Here is a 19533-nt window from a genome sequence, read left to right as displayed (position 1 = left end):
TGGTGGCGCGTGCCTGTAATCCCAGCGACTCAGGAGGCTGAGGCAGGAGAATTGCCTGAACCCAGGAGGCGGAGGTTGCGGTGAGCCGAGATCGCGCCATTGCACTCCAGCCTGGGTAACATCAGTGAAACTCCGTCTCAAAAAAAAAAAAAAAAAAAAAAAAAGAAAACGTTAAGGCTTTGGGGGTCATTGGGATGGAATGTATTTTGTATGTGAGAAGTACATGAGTTTTGGCAGGCAGGGGTAGAATTCCATGGTCTGAGTGTTTTTCTCTCCTCCACAATTTATGTTCATACTGAATCCCCAATGCCCAATCTCCAAGAATTATGAGGTGTGGCCTTCAGGAGGAGGTTGGATCCTGAGGGGTCTGCCTTTGTCCATGGGATATGGTGTTCTTTTCACTGAGATATCAAAAGGCTTATTCTAGTGAGTTCACTGCTTTTTGCCCCTTTTGTCCCTTCTGCCATGTGGGGACACAGCATTCCTCATCTCCAGAGGATGCAGCAACAAGACGCCATCTTGGAAGCAGGGAATATCCCTCAGCAGACATCAGTCCTGCTGGCACCTTGATCTTGGATTTCGCAGCCAGCGGAATCATGAGAAATACATTTCTGTTCATAAATTAGTCTGCCTTATTTTGTTATAGCTGCACAGAAAGACTAGGACATACTCTGTTATGTAACTGTTGGATTCTGTTGATTCAGCTCTAATTTTCAGACGTCTAGGTTCAGGTGCTTGCTCTGCTGGTTGCAGGTCGTTGACCTAGGCAAGTTTCTTAGTGTGTCTGTGACATAATGGTCTTCTAGTAAGATGGGAAGAAATCTTTCTGTCATTGGTTATTATGTCGTCATTTGAATTAGAACATGTAAAGCATTTGGAGTAATGCCCGGCACGAGAAATGTTCCAAAACTTTAGACATTGCTGTTGTTCTTGTCATTACAGTTCTTAGTTTCTGACCTTTCTTTAGAGCCACTAAGAGCATTGTCATCTCTGAAGATACCACTTGTATTCTAGCTCATCCAGACACCTCACTAGGTGTATCAGATATAATATCTAATACTTGCATGGGGATAACCGTGTGTTTATTTCTTATTTTGTCCACAAAAATTCTAATCTCCCATTGAATTTTATAAAAACTAAAATTAGGGACATATAATTATCTCACAGTTGCTTTTCATGAATATGTCAAAACACATACTTCAATCAAATTGATGTGACCTTCTCTTCTCATTTTATGTAAAGATAAGAGCTCATTCATTGTTCATCATTGAAATGTGTTTTTCATTTCAGGGATCTTTGACATTCAAGGATGTGGCCATAGAGTTTTCTCAGGAGGAGTGGAAATGCCTGGATCCTCTTCAGAAAGCTTTGTACAGGGACGTGATGTTGGAGAACTACAGGAACCTGGGATTCCTGGGTGAGGATAATTTTCCTCCGGAAGTTAGGATATTCCCTTGTGCATTTTTGTACTTTCCTTATTATAGGAGGTCCTGCGTTATTTGACAGAGATTGAAGCCTTGTTTGTTCACAAATAAAAAGCTTCATAATGCTGTATCTGGCCTTTAACTGTCCCGTTTCTATGGATATTCTGCTTCCTTCTTTGTACATAAGTGGTGGTTCTAGAACTGATGTACATATAAAACCTTATAGCACATTTAATATAGTAAATTCCCTGTTCCTGTTTTCTATCCCTGTGCTTTTTTTTTTTTTTTTTTTTTTGAGACACAGTCTCAGTCTGTCACCCAGGCTGGAATGCGGTGGTATGATCTCAGCACACTGCAAACTTAGTTTCTTGGGATCAAGCCATCCTCTTACCTCAGCCTCCCAAGTAGCTGGGACTATGGCTGTGCACCACCATGCCCAAGTAGAGACAGGGTTTTACTGTGTTGCCCAGGCTGATCTTGAACTCCTGGGCTCAAGCAGTCCTCCCACCTTGGCCTCCCAAAGTGCTGAGATTACAGGTATGAGCTCGTATGCTTGGCCTGTCCCTGTGTTTTTGATTCATTATTTCTTGGGAGAGGGCTAGGTGTCTGCATCTTACAGTGTTCCTTAAGCATTCAGAAGGAGGCAGTCAATGGATGAGTTTGTGAAACATTTTGTAGATTCAACTGCAGTGTTTTCTCTTCAACCTAAATGTTAGTCTGGGTTCTGGAAAAACCATGGGACACCTTCTTTCTTTTTTTATAAGCAGGACTCTGTCTTCCTGACCTGAATATTATCTCCATGTTGGAGCAGGGAAAAGAGCCCTGGACTGTGGTGAGCCAAGTGAAAATAACAAGGAACCCAAATTGGGGGGAATGCATGAAAGATGTGATCACAGGTAAGAGCTCAGATGGGCACAATGGAAGCAGCACCATGAAATTGTGTAAAACTGCAAGTGGGAGAGTTCTGTCAGGAAACACATTTGATTTTCTATGAGCTCTAAAATTTTTCTTCTTTCCTGCTTATCACTTTACTCCCCAGACATGTATAAGTTTATCCTTTCAGTCTCCAGTGGCGCTGCAGCTCAAACAGAGCAAAGGACAAGACTATTATGATGGATCACAGTGTCATCTGTATTCTGTGAACTCTGATGCTTTGACTCTGTGGCATGGGAAGGACCTTTTCAAAGGAGTCTCTTTCCTGTGTGGCCTCTCCTCCTGTTCTTGATTCCATCTGATGCTCAGTTCCCTGATTCATGTACATTAGAGCTGAGGGCTCCATAGTCCTGATACCTGGAGCTTTTCTGGTTCCACCCCATTTCCTATACATGAAAGTGCTGGTCCAGAGATGGGGAAACATTGGTTACCCTTTCTTTGAAGCTGGGATCCTGACACTGCATGGGACTGTCTTCAGCTCTGTCTGTCTGTTCAGGTCCCTCAGCCATTTATTCAGTTCTTTGAACAATATTCTTGGGTTTGTGACAGGGGAGTCAGTTGGGTTTCCTGACATTGTTACATAGAAAAACTGTAAAGATAGTTGACACAAAGGTCCTCTCTTTATTCTTAATCCTACATGGGGAGCATATCTCTGTCTTCAGACTCTTAGGCTGGGATCTGTGGACAGAGCAGAGTATCATTTTGAGATCCCTTCTAATACAACTCCTGTGTTTTTCTCTGTCTTGTTTATGCCTTGGCTCTTCCTAATTTTATATTCTCTTTTATTTTTGTGTGAATTTTTGCCTCTGAGACTTGCTTTGGATAAACAGATTTCTAGGGTCCGACATTTTATTCTTTTTTCTGCTATGATAACCCATCTTGGGGTTATGAACATCCTGTGGACTATCTCATAGAGTGGGTTGACTGGGTAAGAGAAAATTCTTGAAGGAGAGCACTTTGAGTGATAAGTTTTTTTTGTTTTGTTTTGTTTTGTTTTGAGGCGGAGTTTCGCTCTTGTTACCCAGGCTGGAGTGCAATGGCGCGATCTCGGCTCACCGCAACCTCCGCCTCCTGGGTTCAGGCAATTCTCCTGCCTCAGCCTCCTGAGTAGCTGGGATTACAGGCACACGCCACCATGCCCAGCTAATTTTTTGTAGCTTTAGTAGAGACGGGGTTTCACCGTGTTGACCAGGATGGTCTCGATCTCTTGACCTCGTGATCCACCCGCCTCGGCCTCCCAAAGTGCTGGGATTACAGGCGTGAGCCACCGCGCCCGGCGAGTGATAAGTTTTAACATCATCTTGCGATATACAGTAGTGACTATTAAAGCCAGAGTAGAATGGTCAGCATGTATCATGATATTCAGATAGAGAGTATCACAAGAGCCTGGTTTTTGAGAACTGTCACAAAAGTGTCTCTCAAGGGTACTGTGGCAATGTCGATCTCATATACTAATGGTCCTCATTTTTGAGGTAGTGGTGAATGGTGTAGGAATTTCTCCCAGGGGGAACACTGTCCAAGTTCACAGCTTCATGTCTGCAGGGCGGTTGCCTGAACCACTGCTCGTGCCACACTTTTCTTCCCCAGTATTTTCCGTTTACAGTGAGTATGTCTTTGATCTTATTCAGGAAGCTAATGAAGTTGAATGAGGCTTACATTTTTTAAGTCCACAAAATTTGTTTTAAGCAAACATTGCTTTCATCTGGTGCATTTTCATGTACTATAATTATACTTTGTTTTTATTTATTTAATGATCAGTTCCATATTTTTGAGGTTACTCAGTTTTCTTTGTTTTATGTTTCTATGTATGGTAGTATTGTGTTGGGGAATGTGCGGCACTCAGCCTTACATCTGGCTCCCAATGTTTCAAGCATATTGCGAACTGTGGCCCAGGTTGCAATGGCCGAGGGGGCCATCTCATTACCCGCACTCCTGGCAATACGAAGCTGTTCACCAATTTCATCCCAGTCCTGCAAGTCAAGTGTACCTTCAGCTGGGAACCATGGACAGAGAGAATCTATAAGATTGAATAGCTCAACAAGCTTGTCTGAGGAGACTGAAATACCCCCCTGCCTTAGTAGGGTTTTAATAAAGGAAATACAGGAGTCATACTTAGAGCTTGTTTGTCCCATTTTAACCCCGAGATTACTGTGAGCGTTACAAAAAGTCAGTCCCACTTTTCTTACCAAACGCCCAGGAATCCAGCGCTGGATTCTCCACAGTAGTAGCTGTGACAGCTACGCTAAGCACAGCAATAAGGAACCCACACGTTGGGTGCCAGATGTAGGGTACGTTGGGAGCCAGATGTAAGGCTGAGTGCCCCACAGGGTCGTGGGGTGAGCCTTATGCTGTGCTGAGGCGCAGGATCCGAGAAATAAAGAGACAGGACACAGAAGTACAAAGAAAATGCAGCTGGGCTCGGGGCCATGCCACCTATAAGCGGTGAGCGGCTGGCGAGGCACCTGGTGAGGCGCCTGGCGAGGCGAGGCCCCGAATGTCCAGAAGCATGAGTATTTATTGTGTATAGGTTAGGGGGTAGGGCAGTGAGTGAAATCATCTTTACGGATAGTGATAGGGTCTTGAGCAATAAAACATAGGGTCCACCCCCATTAGGCCACCGAGGCTTGAAGGTGGGCCGTGCGCAGTGAAGAGGGTGCAGTGTGCCATACTTCTATCTATGGGAAACTACTTCTAAGAAGATTTATGGGAGGATGCTTTAAGTCACATAGCAGTGACAGAGCTGTCAAGGTTACTGCCACCTTCTGGCAGCTTCCAATGGATTCTATGGGAAGATGCTTTTCAAGCAGCACAGTAGCAAGAGCTGATAAAGTTCACAATCACCAAGGTGGATTCCCGTTCTGAGGGCAGCTTTCCACCAGAACTGGAGCAAGGTCCTGCAAGTCCCTTTATCAGGAGGAGTGGCTCTCGCCCCAAGCCTGCCATACAGCGGGTATCTTTACGATACTGAATGCTGCCGCCTGGGCCATGGATTCTTGTCCTGGTATAACTGTTTTCCCCTTAAATCACAGCTCTGCACTGTGTCTGCTCTAGGCATTCCTCCGATTATAAGCTGCTTATTCCTTAATTCATGCTCTGTACTGTGTCCACTCTAGGCATTCCTCCAATTATGAACTAAGATATAATTATAGGTATATATGTAGGGAAATATTCTCTGGGCACTCATACTATCAACTATTATATGATTATATATAGAGGATTATATAAAGGGAGCCTTCAAGCCCTATTTCTATAAACTAATATATGATTATATAAAGGATTATATAAAAGGAAATAGCTGAGTAGTAACACTATAAAGTGAGATATTCCTCAAGCCCTAACTGTGCCAGGGCTCTGCTTAGCTCTCATTCCTCGGTGCCTATATAGGGGGTTACCCACTGGGGAATGCATATTATTTTATGTATTTTACTAGATTTCCTTCTTTACTACAGATGGTATAGCTTAATAGCAGTTTCCCTAAACTTACACAAACAACATGATATTGTATTAAGACAGTTTCAGTTCATTCCTTTTGCTTCTGTTTCACCTGACTTAGTTCCTATTAAACTATATATTTGTCAATTAAATTGATTATAGTTTTTAAATTGGAAAGTTTTAACATCTCAAACATAATTTTAATTAAGTTACTATCTTAATTGTGGAAATACCATTTAATAGATTGATCATTCTTTGTTATATAAGATACATTACTTTTCTGTCTCAGTTTCCTAAATGTAACTTGCTGGGTTTTGTTTAAATTTCACCATTTTTTCCTTTCTTGGAACAAATGCTATATTATAATAACTATTCGCCTATATACATTCATGTCCATCATGTTATACTGAATCATTATTTAAAATATATTTTACATTTAGCCCATTTCTTGCACTCCAAGAACTTCTCTACTATTTATAAAACCATTATGTTTTTTCATGATGGTCAAGCAATGAGAAATAAATTCTCTTAAAAAACTTGTATTGGGCCAGGAGTGGTGACTCATGCCTGTAATCCCAGCACTTTGGGAGGCTGAGGTGGGCAGATCATTTTAGAGTCTGAGGTCAGGAGTTTGAGACCAGCCTGACCAACATGGTGAATCCCTGTTTCTACTAAAAATACGAAAAAATTAGCCTGGTGTGGTGGCACATGCATGTAATCTGAGCTACTTGGGAGGCTGAGGCAAAAGAATTGCTTGAACCCAGGAGGCTGAGGTTGCAGTGAGCCAAGATTGCACCACTGTACTTCAGCCTAGGCGACAGAACAAGACTCCGTCTCTTTAAAAAAGAAAAAAAAAATTTTATTTTGTCCAGAAAAGTTTTTTTCTAGGTTTTCTTCTAGGATTTTTGTAGCTTGAGGTCTTACATGTAAGTCTTTATTCATCTTGAATTAATTTTTGTATATGATGAGAGACAGGAGTCCAGTTTCATTCTTCTGTATATGGCTAGTCAGTTTTTCTAGCACCTTTTATTGAATAGAATGTCTTTTCTCAATTGTTTTTGTTGAGTTTATCAAAGATCAGTTGGTTGTAGGCATATGGCTGTATTTTTGTGTTTCCTATTCTGTTCCATTGGATAACTTCTATTTTAATGTTAGCATTTGTATCTATACATTTTCTGTTTTAGAACTGTTTTTTCTACATTCATAAGTTTTGATATGTTCTATTTTCATTTTTTTTTGTTTTGAGATTTTTTTTTAATTTCCCTTGTGATTTCTAATTTGACATATTGGCTGTTTCACAGCATGGGTTTTGTTGTTGTTGTTGTTGTTCTTGTTTTTTTTTTCTTTGTTTTTTTTGAAATGGAGATTTGCTTTTGTTGCCCAGGCTAGAGTTCAGTGGTGTGATCTTGGCTCACTTCAACCTCCGCCTCTCGAGTAGCTGGGATTACAGGTGTCTGCTACCATGCCCAGCTAATTTTTTGTATTTTTAATAGAGACAAGGTTTTACCATGTTGACCAGGCTGGTCTCAAACTCCTGACCTCAGATGACCCACCCACCTCTGCTGCCCAAATTGCTGGGATTACAGGCATGAGCCACCATGCCCAGCCTAAGAATACGTTGTTTCCACATATTTGTTGATACTCTAATTTTCTTCTGCTGTTGATCTCTAGTTTTATTTTATTATGATGGGATAAAGTTATGCTTTACAATTTTAGTCTTTAGTTTTAAAACTTTTTCTTTTCAAATATTTCTTTTGAAGAATGTTTCATATGAAGTTCTGAAAAACTTGTGCTTTTTTTGAGTGATGTGCATATATAGATTAGGTCCAATTTGATGTATAGTTTAGATTCTGTAGTTCCTTATATTTCTTCTGTCTGATTGTCCTATTTTTAAGTAAAAGTGGGCCATTGAAGTCTCTTATTATTACTGTGGAAGTATTTCTCTTTTTAGTTATGTTAATTTTGCTTTACATTTTAAGGATCTCTAATATTAGGCACATATTATTATATCCTCCTAGTGAATTACCCCTTTAATCATTATATAATGCCCTTCTTTGTCTCTTGTACCAGTTTTGACATAAAGTCTATTTCAACTGATAACATCTTAGCCTCCATTCTGTTACCATTTATAGGAGATATCTTTTTTCATCCCTTCAATTCAGCCTATGTGTGTCCTTTGAATTAAAATGAGTCTTTTCTGGATAGTGTGTAGCTGAAGCCAGTTTTAAAAATTCACTCAGCCAGTGTCTGTCTTCTGATTGTGGAGTATAAACCACTTACATTTACTACAATTACTGATAGAAAAGGACTTATATTGCCCTTTTGTTAAGTGTTTTCTGTATCTCTTTTAGAATTTTGTTGTTCTCTTACTGCCTTCATTTTTATTTAGTTGATTTTTTTCCCTGAAATAGTTTTATTTCCATTGTGCGTGTCTTCTATACATTTTTGTGGTTACTGTTGCAATTACAGAAAACACTTTAGCTTTATAACATCCTATTTTAAACTAATAACAGCTTAACTTCAGTTACATGCAAAAATGACTTTTTTACAGATCTGCTTCCATGTTGTGTTTCTGATATCCCAGATTACGTTCATCATATATATATGTGTGTATATATATATGTGTGTGTATATATATATGTGTGTGTGTGTGTATATATATATATATATATATATATGTATATATATACTGTGTCTCTATTAACGTATATTTAAGCCTTGACAAGAGTTTCCTGCTTTCTTTGTTTTCTCAAACAAATCTTCACCTACTGTGCTAGGGATCCTCATTCTGCATCCCATATCTCCTTAACATTTTTGTACTGTCAGTAAGGTTTTATGGTGTCTTTATGTGTATATACACAATGAATTCATCCATCTCCTCTTCATGGCTGTTTTCTGTTTTTTCTTCAGGATTGAAATGTAAGAACATTCGTTTACATATCTCCTGATATGTAGGGTTGTTAAACATATACCTGGAAATAGAACTCATGGGACATGCAATTTGATAAATTTCATAGCAAATATTATAGAAACATAAATCTGTTAGTCTTCCCATATCATCACAGTACCTTCTTTTTAATTGTCCTCCCTTGTTGTCCTGCACCCATAGTATAATTCTTATGTTTAAGTATTAGTCAGTATAATGCTACTTCTATATTTTCTTCCAAAGCCAGGATTTTAGCTGTTCCTTGTGCAATTATATTCCCACAGCTCTGCAAGCACAAACATTGCTGCCCCATGTTCATTACTCCTTGCCCTCTCCTCTTGCCCTTTCTCCTCCTGGGCCTTTCTTAACATATTGCTTTGGTCCAGATGGACTACGCAGTTACTGACTAGCGTATAACTTTATACTCACATTATTGCAGAACTCCCTCACCTCCCATGCGACTCTCACTCTGCAAAGGGTGACCCCTCTACTCATTCACTTGACCACTTTCTGATTACACTGCCTAAATCAATACGTGCAGGGGACGATGACTCAGATACTGTTCGTTATTCATGATGGATGGCTGAAAAATGCTTTTGGCAACACTATTTGGCTTTTGAAGTATTTATTTCTACATTCTTGATATTTGGGTTGACCTCTTATCTGCACTGCTTGTTTGGGAAGTTGTTGGTTTTTTTTCCTCAGAACATGCCACTTTCGGGAAGTTGTTTTTAAAAACATGTTTGATCCTGCAAACCCAGGTTCATATCTTTGTAAATTGGGCATAGCTATTTACTTTTCAAGATAGAAATTTACTTTTCAAGGATCTGGGTGGTGCAAAGTTCAACATGTTAGAAGAGCCAGCTACTTTGGTTCTTGGTGTGGGTTTTTTTTCTGGTGTGCCATGGCTAACTCCCTCTGTGTCCTCATGTGGCAAAGAGATTGTCATGCAAAAAGCAGAAGCTTTTTCATGTCTCCTCTAATTGCATTTCTGAAGTTCTAGGCACCATCCTGACCTAATTGCCACCCAAAGACCACACTACCAAATACAATGTCATTGAGGATTGGGTGCTTAACATAGGAATTTTGGCAGACATATGTCTTTATATCAGAGCAGTCTACATTGTATCTGTAAGTTTTCATTTTGCAGTTTGTTCCAAACAGTGTTGTCTTTTATCTTAGTTCATACATTTTCCAAGTACAATCCCTGTATCATATATATTTTGTGGCCAATGAACTAGATAATTAAAGACAATGAATAGGACTGGGCGCAGTGGCTCACACCTGTAATCCCAACACTTTGGGAGGCAGAGGTGGGCAGATTGCTTGAGATCAGGAGTTCCAGACCAGCCTGGGCAACATAGCAAAACCTCGTCTCTACCAAAACTGCAAAAAAAAAAAAAAAATAGCTGGGCATGATGGTGCACATCTGTGGTCCCAGCTCTCAGGAGGCTGAGGTGGGGGATCACTTGAGCCTGTCTGTTGGCAGTTGCAGTGAGGTGAGATCATGCCACTGCACTCTTCAGCCTGGGTGACAGAGTAAGACTCCATCTCAAAAAATAGCAAAAAAAAGACAGTGAATACATAGGGAGTTGCTCTATTGTTTGCTGCATAGTTGTAGGCATGAAATCATAACTGGGAATTCTGATTTCCTTTCCCAAGTTTTATTCTATTTTTTTTTTTTTTTTTTTTTTTTTTTTTTTTTTTTTTTTTTTTTTTTGACAGTCTCTCTCTGTTGCCCAGGCTGAAGTGCACTGTCATGATCTTGGCTCACGGCAACCTCCCCATCATGGGTTTATGTGAGTCTCATACTTCAGCCTCCTGAGTAGTTGGGATTACAGGTGTGCACCATCACACCTGGCTAATTTTTTATATTTTTAGTAGAGATGAGGTTTCTCCTTATTGGATAGTCTCAAACTCTTGGCCTCAAGTGATCTGTCCACCTTGGCCTCTCAAAATGCTGGGATTACAGGTCTGAGCCACCAATTTTTATTCTTTATTATGTTATATATTTACCTTTCTCTCATCCGAAGTGCTAACCATTTCTGACACTGCCTAGCTTCTGAGATCAGACAAGATCAGATGCATTCACAGTGGTATGGCCATAGACAAATTTACCTTTCTTTTATCTTTAAAACTCAGTGACAGCGGGGGGTGGGGAGTTGGAAAGAGATAGCATGGGAAGAAATGCCAGATATAGGTGATGGGGAGGAAGGCAGCAAATCACAGTGCCATGTGTGTACCTATGCAACAATCCTGCATGTTCTTCACATGTACCCCAAAAGCTAAAATGCAATTAAAATAATAATAATAAAATTTAAAAAAACTCAGCGATCTCAACATATTTTCCAGTTACCATATGCTGCCTCTAGAATGTAAGTTCTTGCTTATTATTAATGGAGAATTGTTTAGAATTTCATACTAAATATTTGTATTTTGTGGTTGTTCATTATTTACCTGCTGGTTTTATCAGAGGTTATTAGAATGTTTTATTTGTTAATTTATATTATGATTATTAATTAGTTGAACTTGTGAATATTTACCATTACAGCATATCTTGCTGTGGTTTAGCATTTATTTGTGTGATATAAATACATGTAACTTTTTTACTCTTCTGAGAGAGCCATATGTTTACTGCCAATTGGTGTGTCATTTAGGGTCAGTGGTTGTAAAATACTTGTTTTAGTGCTCAAAAGTTTGCACAACATGGATCTTTTGGTCGTAGGATGTTTGAAACTAGGCTTTCCTAAAACTGATATGAATTACACGTAGTTACCCTTTCTTAACTATAGAATTCTATTCATTTTGTGTTTCTAAAAATAGAAGATGGTGGAAAAGTTTCACAACTTGCTAGTATAAACACTATGTTTAGTGTAGTGTGTTTTCAGTATAAAATAATGTTTACCAGTAGTAGTTATTTTAAAACCCCATGTTCATTACATTTTGCAGGTATCTCTCCTAAATGTGTGATCAAGGAATTACCACCAATACAGAACAGTAATACAAGAGAAAAATTCCAAATGGTGATGTTGGAAGGACATGAAAGCTGTGACACTGAAAATTTTTACTTCAGGGAAATCCAGAAAAATCTACAGGACCTTGGCTTTCAACAGAAAGATGGTGAAATAAATTATAAAGAAGTGCCGATGACCCGTAAAAACAACCTTACTGGTAAAAGACTTCAACATAGTCAAGGGGATGTAGAAAACAAGCATATTGAAAATCAGCTTATATTAAGCTTTCAGTCACATCTGGCTGAACTGCAGAAATTTCAAACTGCAGGGAAAATTTATGAATGTAATCAAATTGAGAGGACAGTTAATAATGGTTTTTTAGTTTCACCACTTGAAAGGATTTTTCCTAGTGTCCAAACCAACATTTCTAGAAAATATGGGAATGATTTTTTGCAACTTTCATTACCTACACAAGACAAGAAAACACATATTAGGGGAAAACCTTACATAGGTAATGAGTGTGGCAAAGCCTTTAGAGTGTCTTCAAGTCTTATTAATCATCAGATTACTACAGAGAAATCTTACAGATGCAATGAGTCTGGCAAAGCCTTTAATCGGGGCTCACTACTAACTGTACATCAGGTAGTCCATTCAAAAGGGAAACCATATCAATGTGATGTGTGTGGCAAGATCTTCAGGCAAAATTCAGATCTTGTAAATCACCAGAGAAGTCACACCGGAGACAAACCCTACATATGTAATCAATGTGGCAAGTCCTTTAGTAAAAGTTCCCACCTTTCAGTTCATCAGAGAATTCATACTGGAGAGAAACCTTATAAATGTAATCAGTGTGGGAAGTGCTTTAGTCAAAGTTCCTCTCTTGCAACTCATCAGACAGTTCATACTGGAGACAAACCCTACAAATGTAATGAGTGTGGCAAAACCTTTAAACGGAACTCAAGCCTCACTACACATCATATAATCCATGCAGAAAAGAAACCATATACATGTGACGTATGTGGCAAGGTTTTTTATCAAAGTTCACAACTTGTAAGGCACCAGATAATTCATACTGGAGAGACACCTTACAAATGTAATGAATGTGGCAAGGTCTTCTTTCAACGTTCACGTCTTGCAGGGCATCGGAGAGTTCATACTGGAGAGAAACCTTACAAATGCAATGAATGTGGCAAGGTCTTCAGTCAACATTCACATCTTGCAGTGCATCAGAGAATTCATACTGGAGAGAAACCTTACAAATGTAATGAATGTGGCAAAGCCTTTAATTGGGGCTCATTACTCACTATACATCAGAGAATTCATACAGGAGAGAAACCTTACAAATGTAATGTGTGTGGCAAGGTCTTTAATTATGGTGGATACCTTTCAGTTCATATGAGATGTCATACTGGAGAGAAACCTCTCCGTTGTAATAAATGTGGCATGGTCTTCACTTACTATTCATGCCTAGCACGTCATCAGAGAATGCATACCGGCGAGAAACCTTACAAATGTAATGTATGTGGCAAGGTCTTCATTGACAGTGGAAACCTTTCAATTCATAGGCGAAGTCATACTGGAGAGAAACCTTTCCAGTGTAATGAATGTGGCAAGGTCTTCAGTTATTATTCATGCCTAGCACGTCATCGGAAAATTCATACTGGAGAGAAACCTTACAAATGTAATGATTGTGGCAAAGCCTATACTCAGCGTTCAAGCCTCACTAAACATCTGGTAATTCATACTGGAGAGAAACCTTACCATTGTAATGAGTTTGGCGAGGCTTTTATCCAAAGTTCAAAACTTGCAAGATATCACAGAAATCCTGCTGGGGAGAAACCACACAGATGTAGTGAATGTGGTAGAACTTTTAGTCATAAAACAAGTCTGGTGTACCATCAGAGAAGACATACTGGAGAGATGCCATATAAATGTATTGAATGTGGGAAAGTCTTTAATTCCACTACAACCCTTGCAAGGCATCGGAGAATTCATACTGGAGAGAAACCTTACAAATGTAATGAATGTGGCAAAGTCTTCCGTTATCGCTCAGGCTTAGCCCGTCATTGGAGTATTCATACTGGAGAGAAACCTTACAAATGTAATGAGTGTGGCAAAGCCTTTAGAGTGCGCTCAATTCTGCTTAATCATCAGATGATGCATACTGGAGAGAAACCTTATAAATGTAATGAATGTGGTAAAGCTTTTATCGAAAAGTCAAACTTGGTTTACCACCAGAGAAATCATACTGGAGAGAAGCCATACAAATGTATTGAATGTGGCAAGGCATTTGGGCGGCGGTCTTGCCTCACTAAACACCAACGACTTCATTCTGGTGATAAACCTTATAAATGTAATGAGTGTAGTAAATCTTACATTAGTCGCTCAGGCCTCACTAAACATCAGATAAAACATACTGGAGAGAACCTTAGAACTAAACTGAATGTGGAAAGGCCTTTAGACATTGTCCTAACTTCTGAGATCACCAAATAATTTATACTTACTGATATAGCTTGTATATTTGTCCCTTCCCTCTGAAATCCCTAACCTTAATCTCCAGTATTGGAGGAGCCTAGTGGGAGGTGATTGGATCATGGGGTGGATTTCTCCAGAAAGGTTTAGTACCATCCCCTTAGTGCTGTCCTTGTGATAGTGAGTTCTGATGAGGTCTGGATGTTGAAAAGTGAATGGCAGGGCCAGGCGCCATGGCTCATGCCTGTAATCGCAGCACTTCAGGAGGCCAAGGTGGGTGGATCACTTGAGGTCAGGAGTTCAAGAGAGAGCAGCCTGGCCAACATGGTGAAACCTTTGTCTCTGCCAAAAATTACACAAAATTAGCGGGGCTTTGTGGCGGGCATTTGTAGTACCAGCTACTCGAGAGGCTGAGTCAGGAGAATCACCTGAACCCTCAAGGCAGAGGTTGCAGTGAGCCGAGATTGTGCCACTGCACTCCAGCCTGGGTGACAGAGTGAGACTTTGCTTTACACACATACACACACACACACACACACACACACACGAATGGCACCTCCCTCGTTTGTTTCCCTTCTGGCCATGTGACATGCCCACTCCCCCTTCACCTTCCATCATCATTTCAACCTTTCTGAGGCTTCCCCAGAGAGTAAGCAGATGCCAGCACCATGTTTCTGTAAAGCCTGCAAAATTGTGAGCCAATTAAACCTCTTTATACACTACCCAGCCTCAGGTATTTCTTTCTAGCAATGCAATTATGTGTTGATACATTTACACATGCAGTGAATATAGCTAAGTTTTAAGCAACTGTTCACAAGGCATAAGAATATAAATCCTGGAGAGACATTACAGAAGTATAATATGTGTGGTAAGAATACTATTTAAAGGTCAAAACTTGCGAATCTCTAAGTAACTTGAAGTGCAGATACGCTTTACAAATGAAATGAGTGTGGCAAAAGCTTTACCAGAGTTCAGTCACTACTTGACTTGAGGGTTTATACTGGAAAGAAATCATTTAAATGTATGTGCTAGAGGCTTTCCCCAGGTATCTGAACTCACTAGACATCAGAATATACATCTTTGTCAGGAACCACACAAATGGAATGTGCGTGCTAAGGCTTCTTACCTGAACATCAAAACAGAAACATCAGAGTATTCATACAGGACAACAGCCTTAGAAATGTAACAAATGTGGTAAGCGTTTTTAAAAAAAATCAAATGGGCCACGTGTGGTGGCTTACACCTGAGCACTTTGGGAGGCCCAGGCGGGTGGATCACCAGAGTTCAGGAGTTTGAGACCAGCCTGGCCAATATGGTGAGACCCCATCTCTACTAAAAAGACAAAAATTAGCCAGACATGGTGGTGGGTGCCTGTAATCCCAGCTACTTGGGAGGCTGAGGCAGGAGAATTGCTTGAACCCAGGAGGTGGAAGTTGCAGTGAGCTCAGACTGTGCTGTTGTACTCCACCTGGGTGACAAGATCAAGACTCTGCCTCAAAAAAATAAAAAATCAAATGTTCCATGTTTTTGGAATTTGAGATAATTTATGCAGAAGAAAAGCCAAATGAGTGTGTTTAACATGGAAGGACATTTAATCAGTAGTATGTCTTCAGGCTTTACCAAATTATTCATACTGGAGAGAAACCATGGAAATGTAATCAATATGGTAAAATTTTAAACCATTTCTCAACAGATTCCATATTAGGTAAATCATGCAATGGATACTAAGTCTGCTTCTCCATCCAGGATTGATGTGGAATGGTAAATACTATAACTACAAGACAAAATTTGTTAAAACCCCTCGTAGTATGTACATCAAAGGAGCAAGAGCATGTGTGGAAATGGCCAATTCAGTTTATATAACAATTATATTCACTTTGACGTTTCTTAAAAAGGCTACTTGACTATTTGTGACCTTCATCCTAAAGTATGAAGTCTATTGCCTTTCCTACACATCTTTCATTACGGTCTCTGGGAATAAATCAGTAAGATGAGGGGGCCTACTTCATTAGGTGTGGCTTCTTCATATCCATGTTTTCTGGAAGATCAAGGCCACTGTACTGTGTGAGTTAGGCAGCGTGGGGTAAGGTGGAGAATGATGTAAATTTACAATGTAAGTCACTGAGCTTGTGTTCAATCAGGGTGTTACTTTGGGATATGGAAAACAGTTGCCTGATAACTGACCAAGAAACAGCAGGAAGGACGTTGATAGATTCAGATTCAGGATTTTCATGGAAGGTGAGTGATAGGTTGCTAGAGACGATTGTATGAGAGAAATAATGGTGGTCATCTCTATTGAATGATAGCTGTTATATGTCAAGGATTAATCAGAATGTAATCTTATTCTTGGAAATAGAAGAGAGCAGTTATCAGAAGAGTTTAATCAAAAGACCTGGAATAGCATGTTCATAAGTGGGATTCACATTTAACTGTTTATATTTTACTGCTCTTATATTCAGAATGTATCAGAAGTCTCCTGTTTTAATTAATAAAATAGTATCATTTTTGTTCATAACTCAGTCAGGTTCCTTTTACCAACACAGTTTCATTCTACCTTAGGAACTAACAGACACTGCAACATTATGCTTTCATGGTTGAAATAATGTGTAACAGTTTTTTTTTTTAATGGTAGAATCAACAACAGATTTTTGCAAATACAGTAGTCCCCCTTACCCATGGGATACCTTCCAAGACTCCCCTGGTGGATGCCTGAAACTCTGAAGCATATATATACGGTTTAAGTAAAGTTTTGACGTGTGACAGCAAAGCTAGCACTAATATCTTTGTATTCAGTCTTTCATATGCAGATTTCTATTTTTTTTGTTTTGATCACCTCAAAGGAGATTTCAGTGCTATCATGTACAGATTTCTCACGATAAATCTTAGCAGCTTCAGCATGATTTTTTTTTTATACAGCAAGAACTTCCAGTTAAAGGAGGTACTTTACAGCTTTCTTGCTTTTTCTTCTTTTTCTTTCCCCTCTCTTCCTTACTTCCTTTCCTTCCTCTCCTCCCCTCTCTCTTTTCTATTCTTTTTTTAAGGGGGTTTTGCCATGTCACCCAGGCTGGGGTGCAGTGGTTATTCACAGCTGAGATCTCTGTACTACAGCCTCAGTAAGCAGTCCTCCTGCCTCAGTCTCCTGAGTAATGAGGATTACACATGTGCACCACCATGCCTAGCTAATTGATTTTTAAATTTACATTAAAGATGGGGTTTTGCCATGTTACCCAAGCTGGGCTCAAACTTCTGGCCTCAATAAATCCTCCTACCTCAGCCTCCTAAATAGCTGAGACTATAGTTGCATGCCATTGTGCATACCTTACACCTTCTCTGTCACATCCAAGTTGCAAGCATCGCTACTTTTGTGCTTTGGGACCATTAATTAAGTAAAATGAGTTACTTGAATACAAGCACTGCAATACTGTTAATCGGCTGAGATGACTGCTAAGTGACAGATGGGTAGCATATTTAGTGTTTATACACGATATAAAGGGATGATTTATGTCCTGGGTGGAACAATGAGATTTTATCACATTTATGAGAAGAGTGCACAATTTAAAACATGAATTATTTATTATGGGAATATACTATTTAATGTTTTTGGACCACAGCTGCCGTGTGTAACTGAAACCATGGAAAGTGAAACTGTAGATAAGGCGGATGACTGTACCAGTGTGTTGGTGGCGGGGGAAGCCAGCTGGCTCCTGTGATGTAAGTTTGTGATTCTGAAATAGCAGCTTTGCAAAAAAGAAACTGCAATTTATCAACTCACCAGTATTCACAACGACAGTGCATGCTTGGTGAGCTCAGAATAATTCTGAAAACCTTTGTTCCCATTGCCAATTCCTGGAAACAGTTATGGGTTTCTAAAGAACATCACCACAAATACATTCTGAAGTGTTTTCTAATTCAATTTTCAATTTTGATTATTTTTTATTTCTAATTCTATTTTCTAATTCAATTGTTTCTAAAATATATTTTTTAGAGCAATTTTAGGTTCCCAGCAAAATTTAGTAGTACAGAGATTTTCTGTATAGCTCCTTCTCCGTTATCAACATTCCCCACCAAAGTGGGAGTTACATTATCACCCAACATCCATAGTTTATATTTAGTTAATGCATGTACATTGCGTGGATTTAGACAAGTATTATACAGTGGCATGTACTCACCATCACAGGAACACAAGGAGGACTTTCACTACCCTAAAAATCCTCTGTGCTCCACCTAGATTTGTATTCTTTTCACTTCTGTCACTTGTTTCACGTTTTGTAGCTGGTTTTAAGTGCATACAAGATTCTCAAACCATCCCTGTAAATTGACATTTTTATAATGTAACCTCCCTGTCGCTCAGGCTGGAGTACATACACTATGATAAAAAGAGTGCATACAGTATGATTCTACAGATCTACAGTGAGAGGGCAGCTCGGCGGCTGCCCAGAGTGCGTGTTTCGTAGTCGCGGCAAAGTAAAAGGCCTGATTGGGATGAGGCTGGAAAGACGGTCACGAGGTCGACTTTTTCAGCTCATTTGGTGATTGCTGCATCCCCCATACCACCTCACTTTCCCAGACATGCTTGTTCTTCTGAAGACATTTCCATGGGCCAGTTCCACCGCAAACTTCCCAGAAAGCGTTAGTTCTGCTGTACGGACACCGAACTTCCCCTAAGATGGCCGCGCCCACGGTGCTCTCGCCTAACAGCGCGGTTACTTGTAACGCATCGTTTTTTTTTCAGTCCCGCTTGCTTCAGTTTTTATACGGCCTCTAAAACGCTTCGCATTTAGAACAGTGATTGAGGTGGCAGAGGTGACTTTAATTTTCCACTGAGCTGAGACGTCACAGTCGTCATGACCGCTAAGAACGGATGCCGCTCCTTTGTGTAATGGGCTCCGGCCTTTGAGAAGTTTGCGCCGTTCCCTGTCCCCTTCAATGAGAAGACCAACTTATTCTGTTTCCTGTCCGTTCAGGGGACTTTACCCCCACGCCATTTCTGCCTGTGTGAACTCAACCCTCTAATAACCTCCATTTTCTGCCAGGGATGAGGTGTCTGGAAATCGGACAGTTGTAGGGCACTCTGCCCACCGCGTCTCGCGGTGCTGTTCCTTCTGTACGTCACGTACTCAAAGATGGCCGCCCGCAGAGCAGCGAAGCGAAGGCGGCGCTGGCGAGTCTCCTCCTGAGGAAAAACCGGAAGCCTGCATTCCGCTTTCCGGGGAAACGTGGTGGACCTTCTCCGGAGGTTTATGCGGGAGGGAGCTGGGCTAGGGGCCCAGAAGTGGAAGAAGTTTAGGGAAGTCCAGCCTTTAAGAGGTCGCGGCGATTCCAAGGACAGTCAGGTCAGTATGTGGGTCAGGCCGTGGAAACGCTGTGGGAGGGTGCATTCTGAGGCTGTCTG

At 40.2% G+C, this 19533-nt stretch overlaps 1 protein-coding gene across 7 annotated transcripts in view; it reads left to right on the top strand.

Annotated features, from left to right (window-relative positions):
• Positions 1-14200, top strand: part of ZNF841 (zinc finger protein 841) — a 29202-nt gene extending 15002 nt beyond the window's left edge. For 3 of the 7 annotated variants that reach the window (XM_032264334.1, XM_032264330.1, XM_032264331.1), the window contains 3 exons: positions 1291-1417; positions 2189-2320; positions 11665-14200. In XM_032264334.1, coding sequence (XP_032120225.1) covers positions 1384-1417; positions 2189-2320; positions 11665-14162 — 2664 coding nt within the window. In that variant the 5' untranslated portion in view covers positions 1291-1383 and the 3' untranslated portion in view covers positions 14163-14200. Of the gene's footprint in view, positions 1-1290; positions 1418-2188; positions 2321-11046; positions 11091-11664 lie in introns of all 7 variants that reach the window. The other 4 variants (XM_032264332.1, XM_032264333.1, XM_032264335.1 and 1 more) reach the window with 3 other exon arrangements.
• The last annotated feature ends 5333 nt before the right edge of the window (positions 14201-19533 follow it).

This window comes from Sapajus apella, unplaced genomic scaffold (assembly GCF_009761245.1).
Source record: "Sapajus apella isolate SASKATOON/1434 unplaced genomic scaffold, GSC_monkey_1.0 scaffold144, whole genome shotgun sequence".
NCBI classification, from domain to species: domain Eukaryota; kingdom Metazoa; phylum Chordata; class Mammalia; order Primates; family Cebidae; genus Sapajus; species Sapajus apella.
This window is presented reverse-complemented; position numbering and strand designations above follow the sequence as displayed.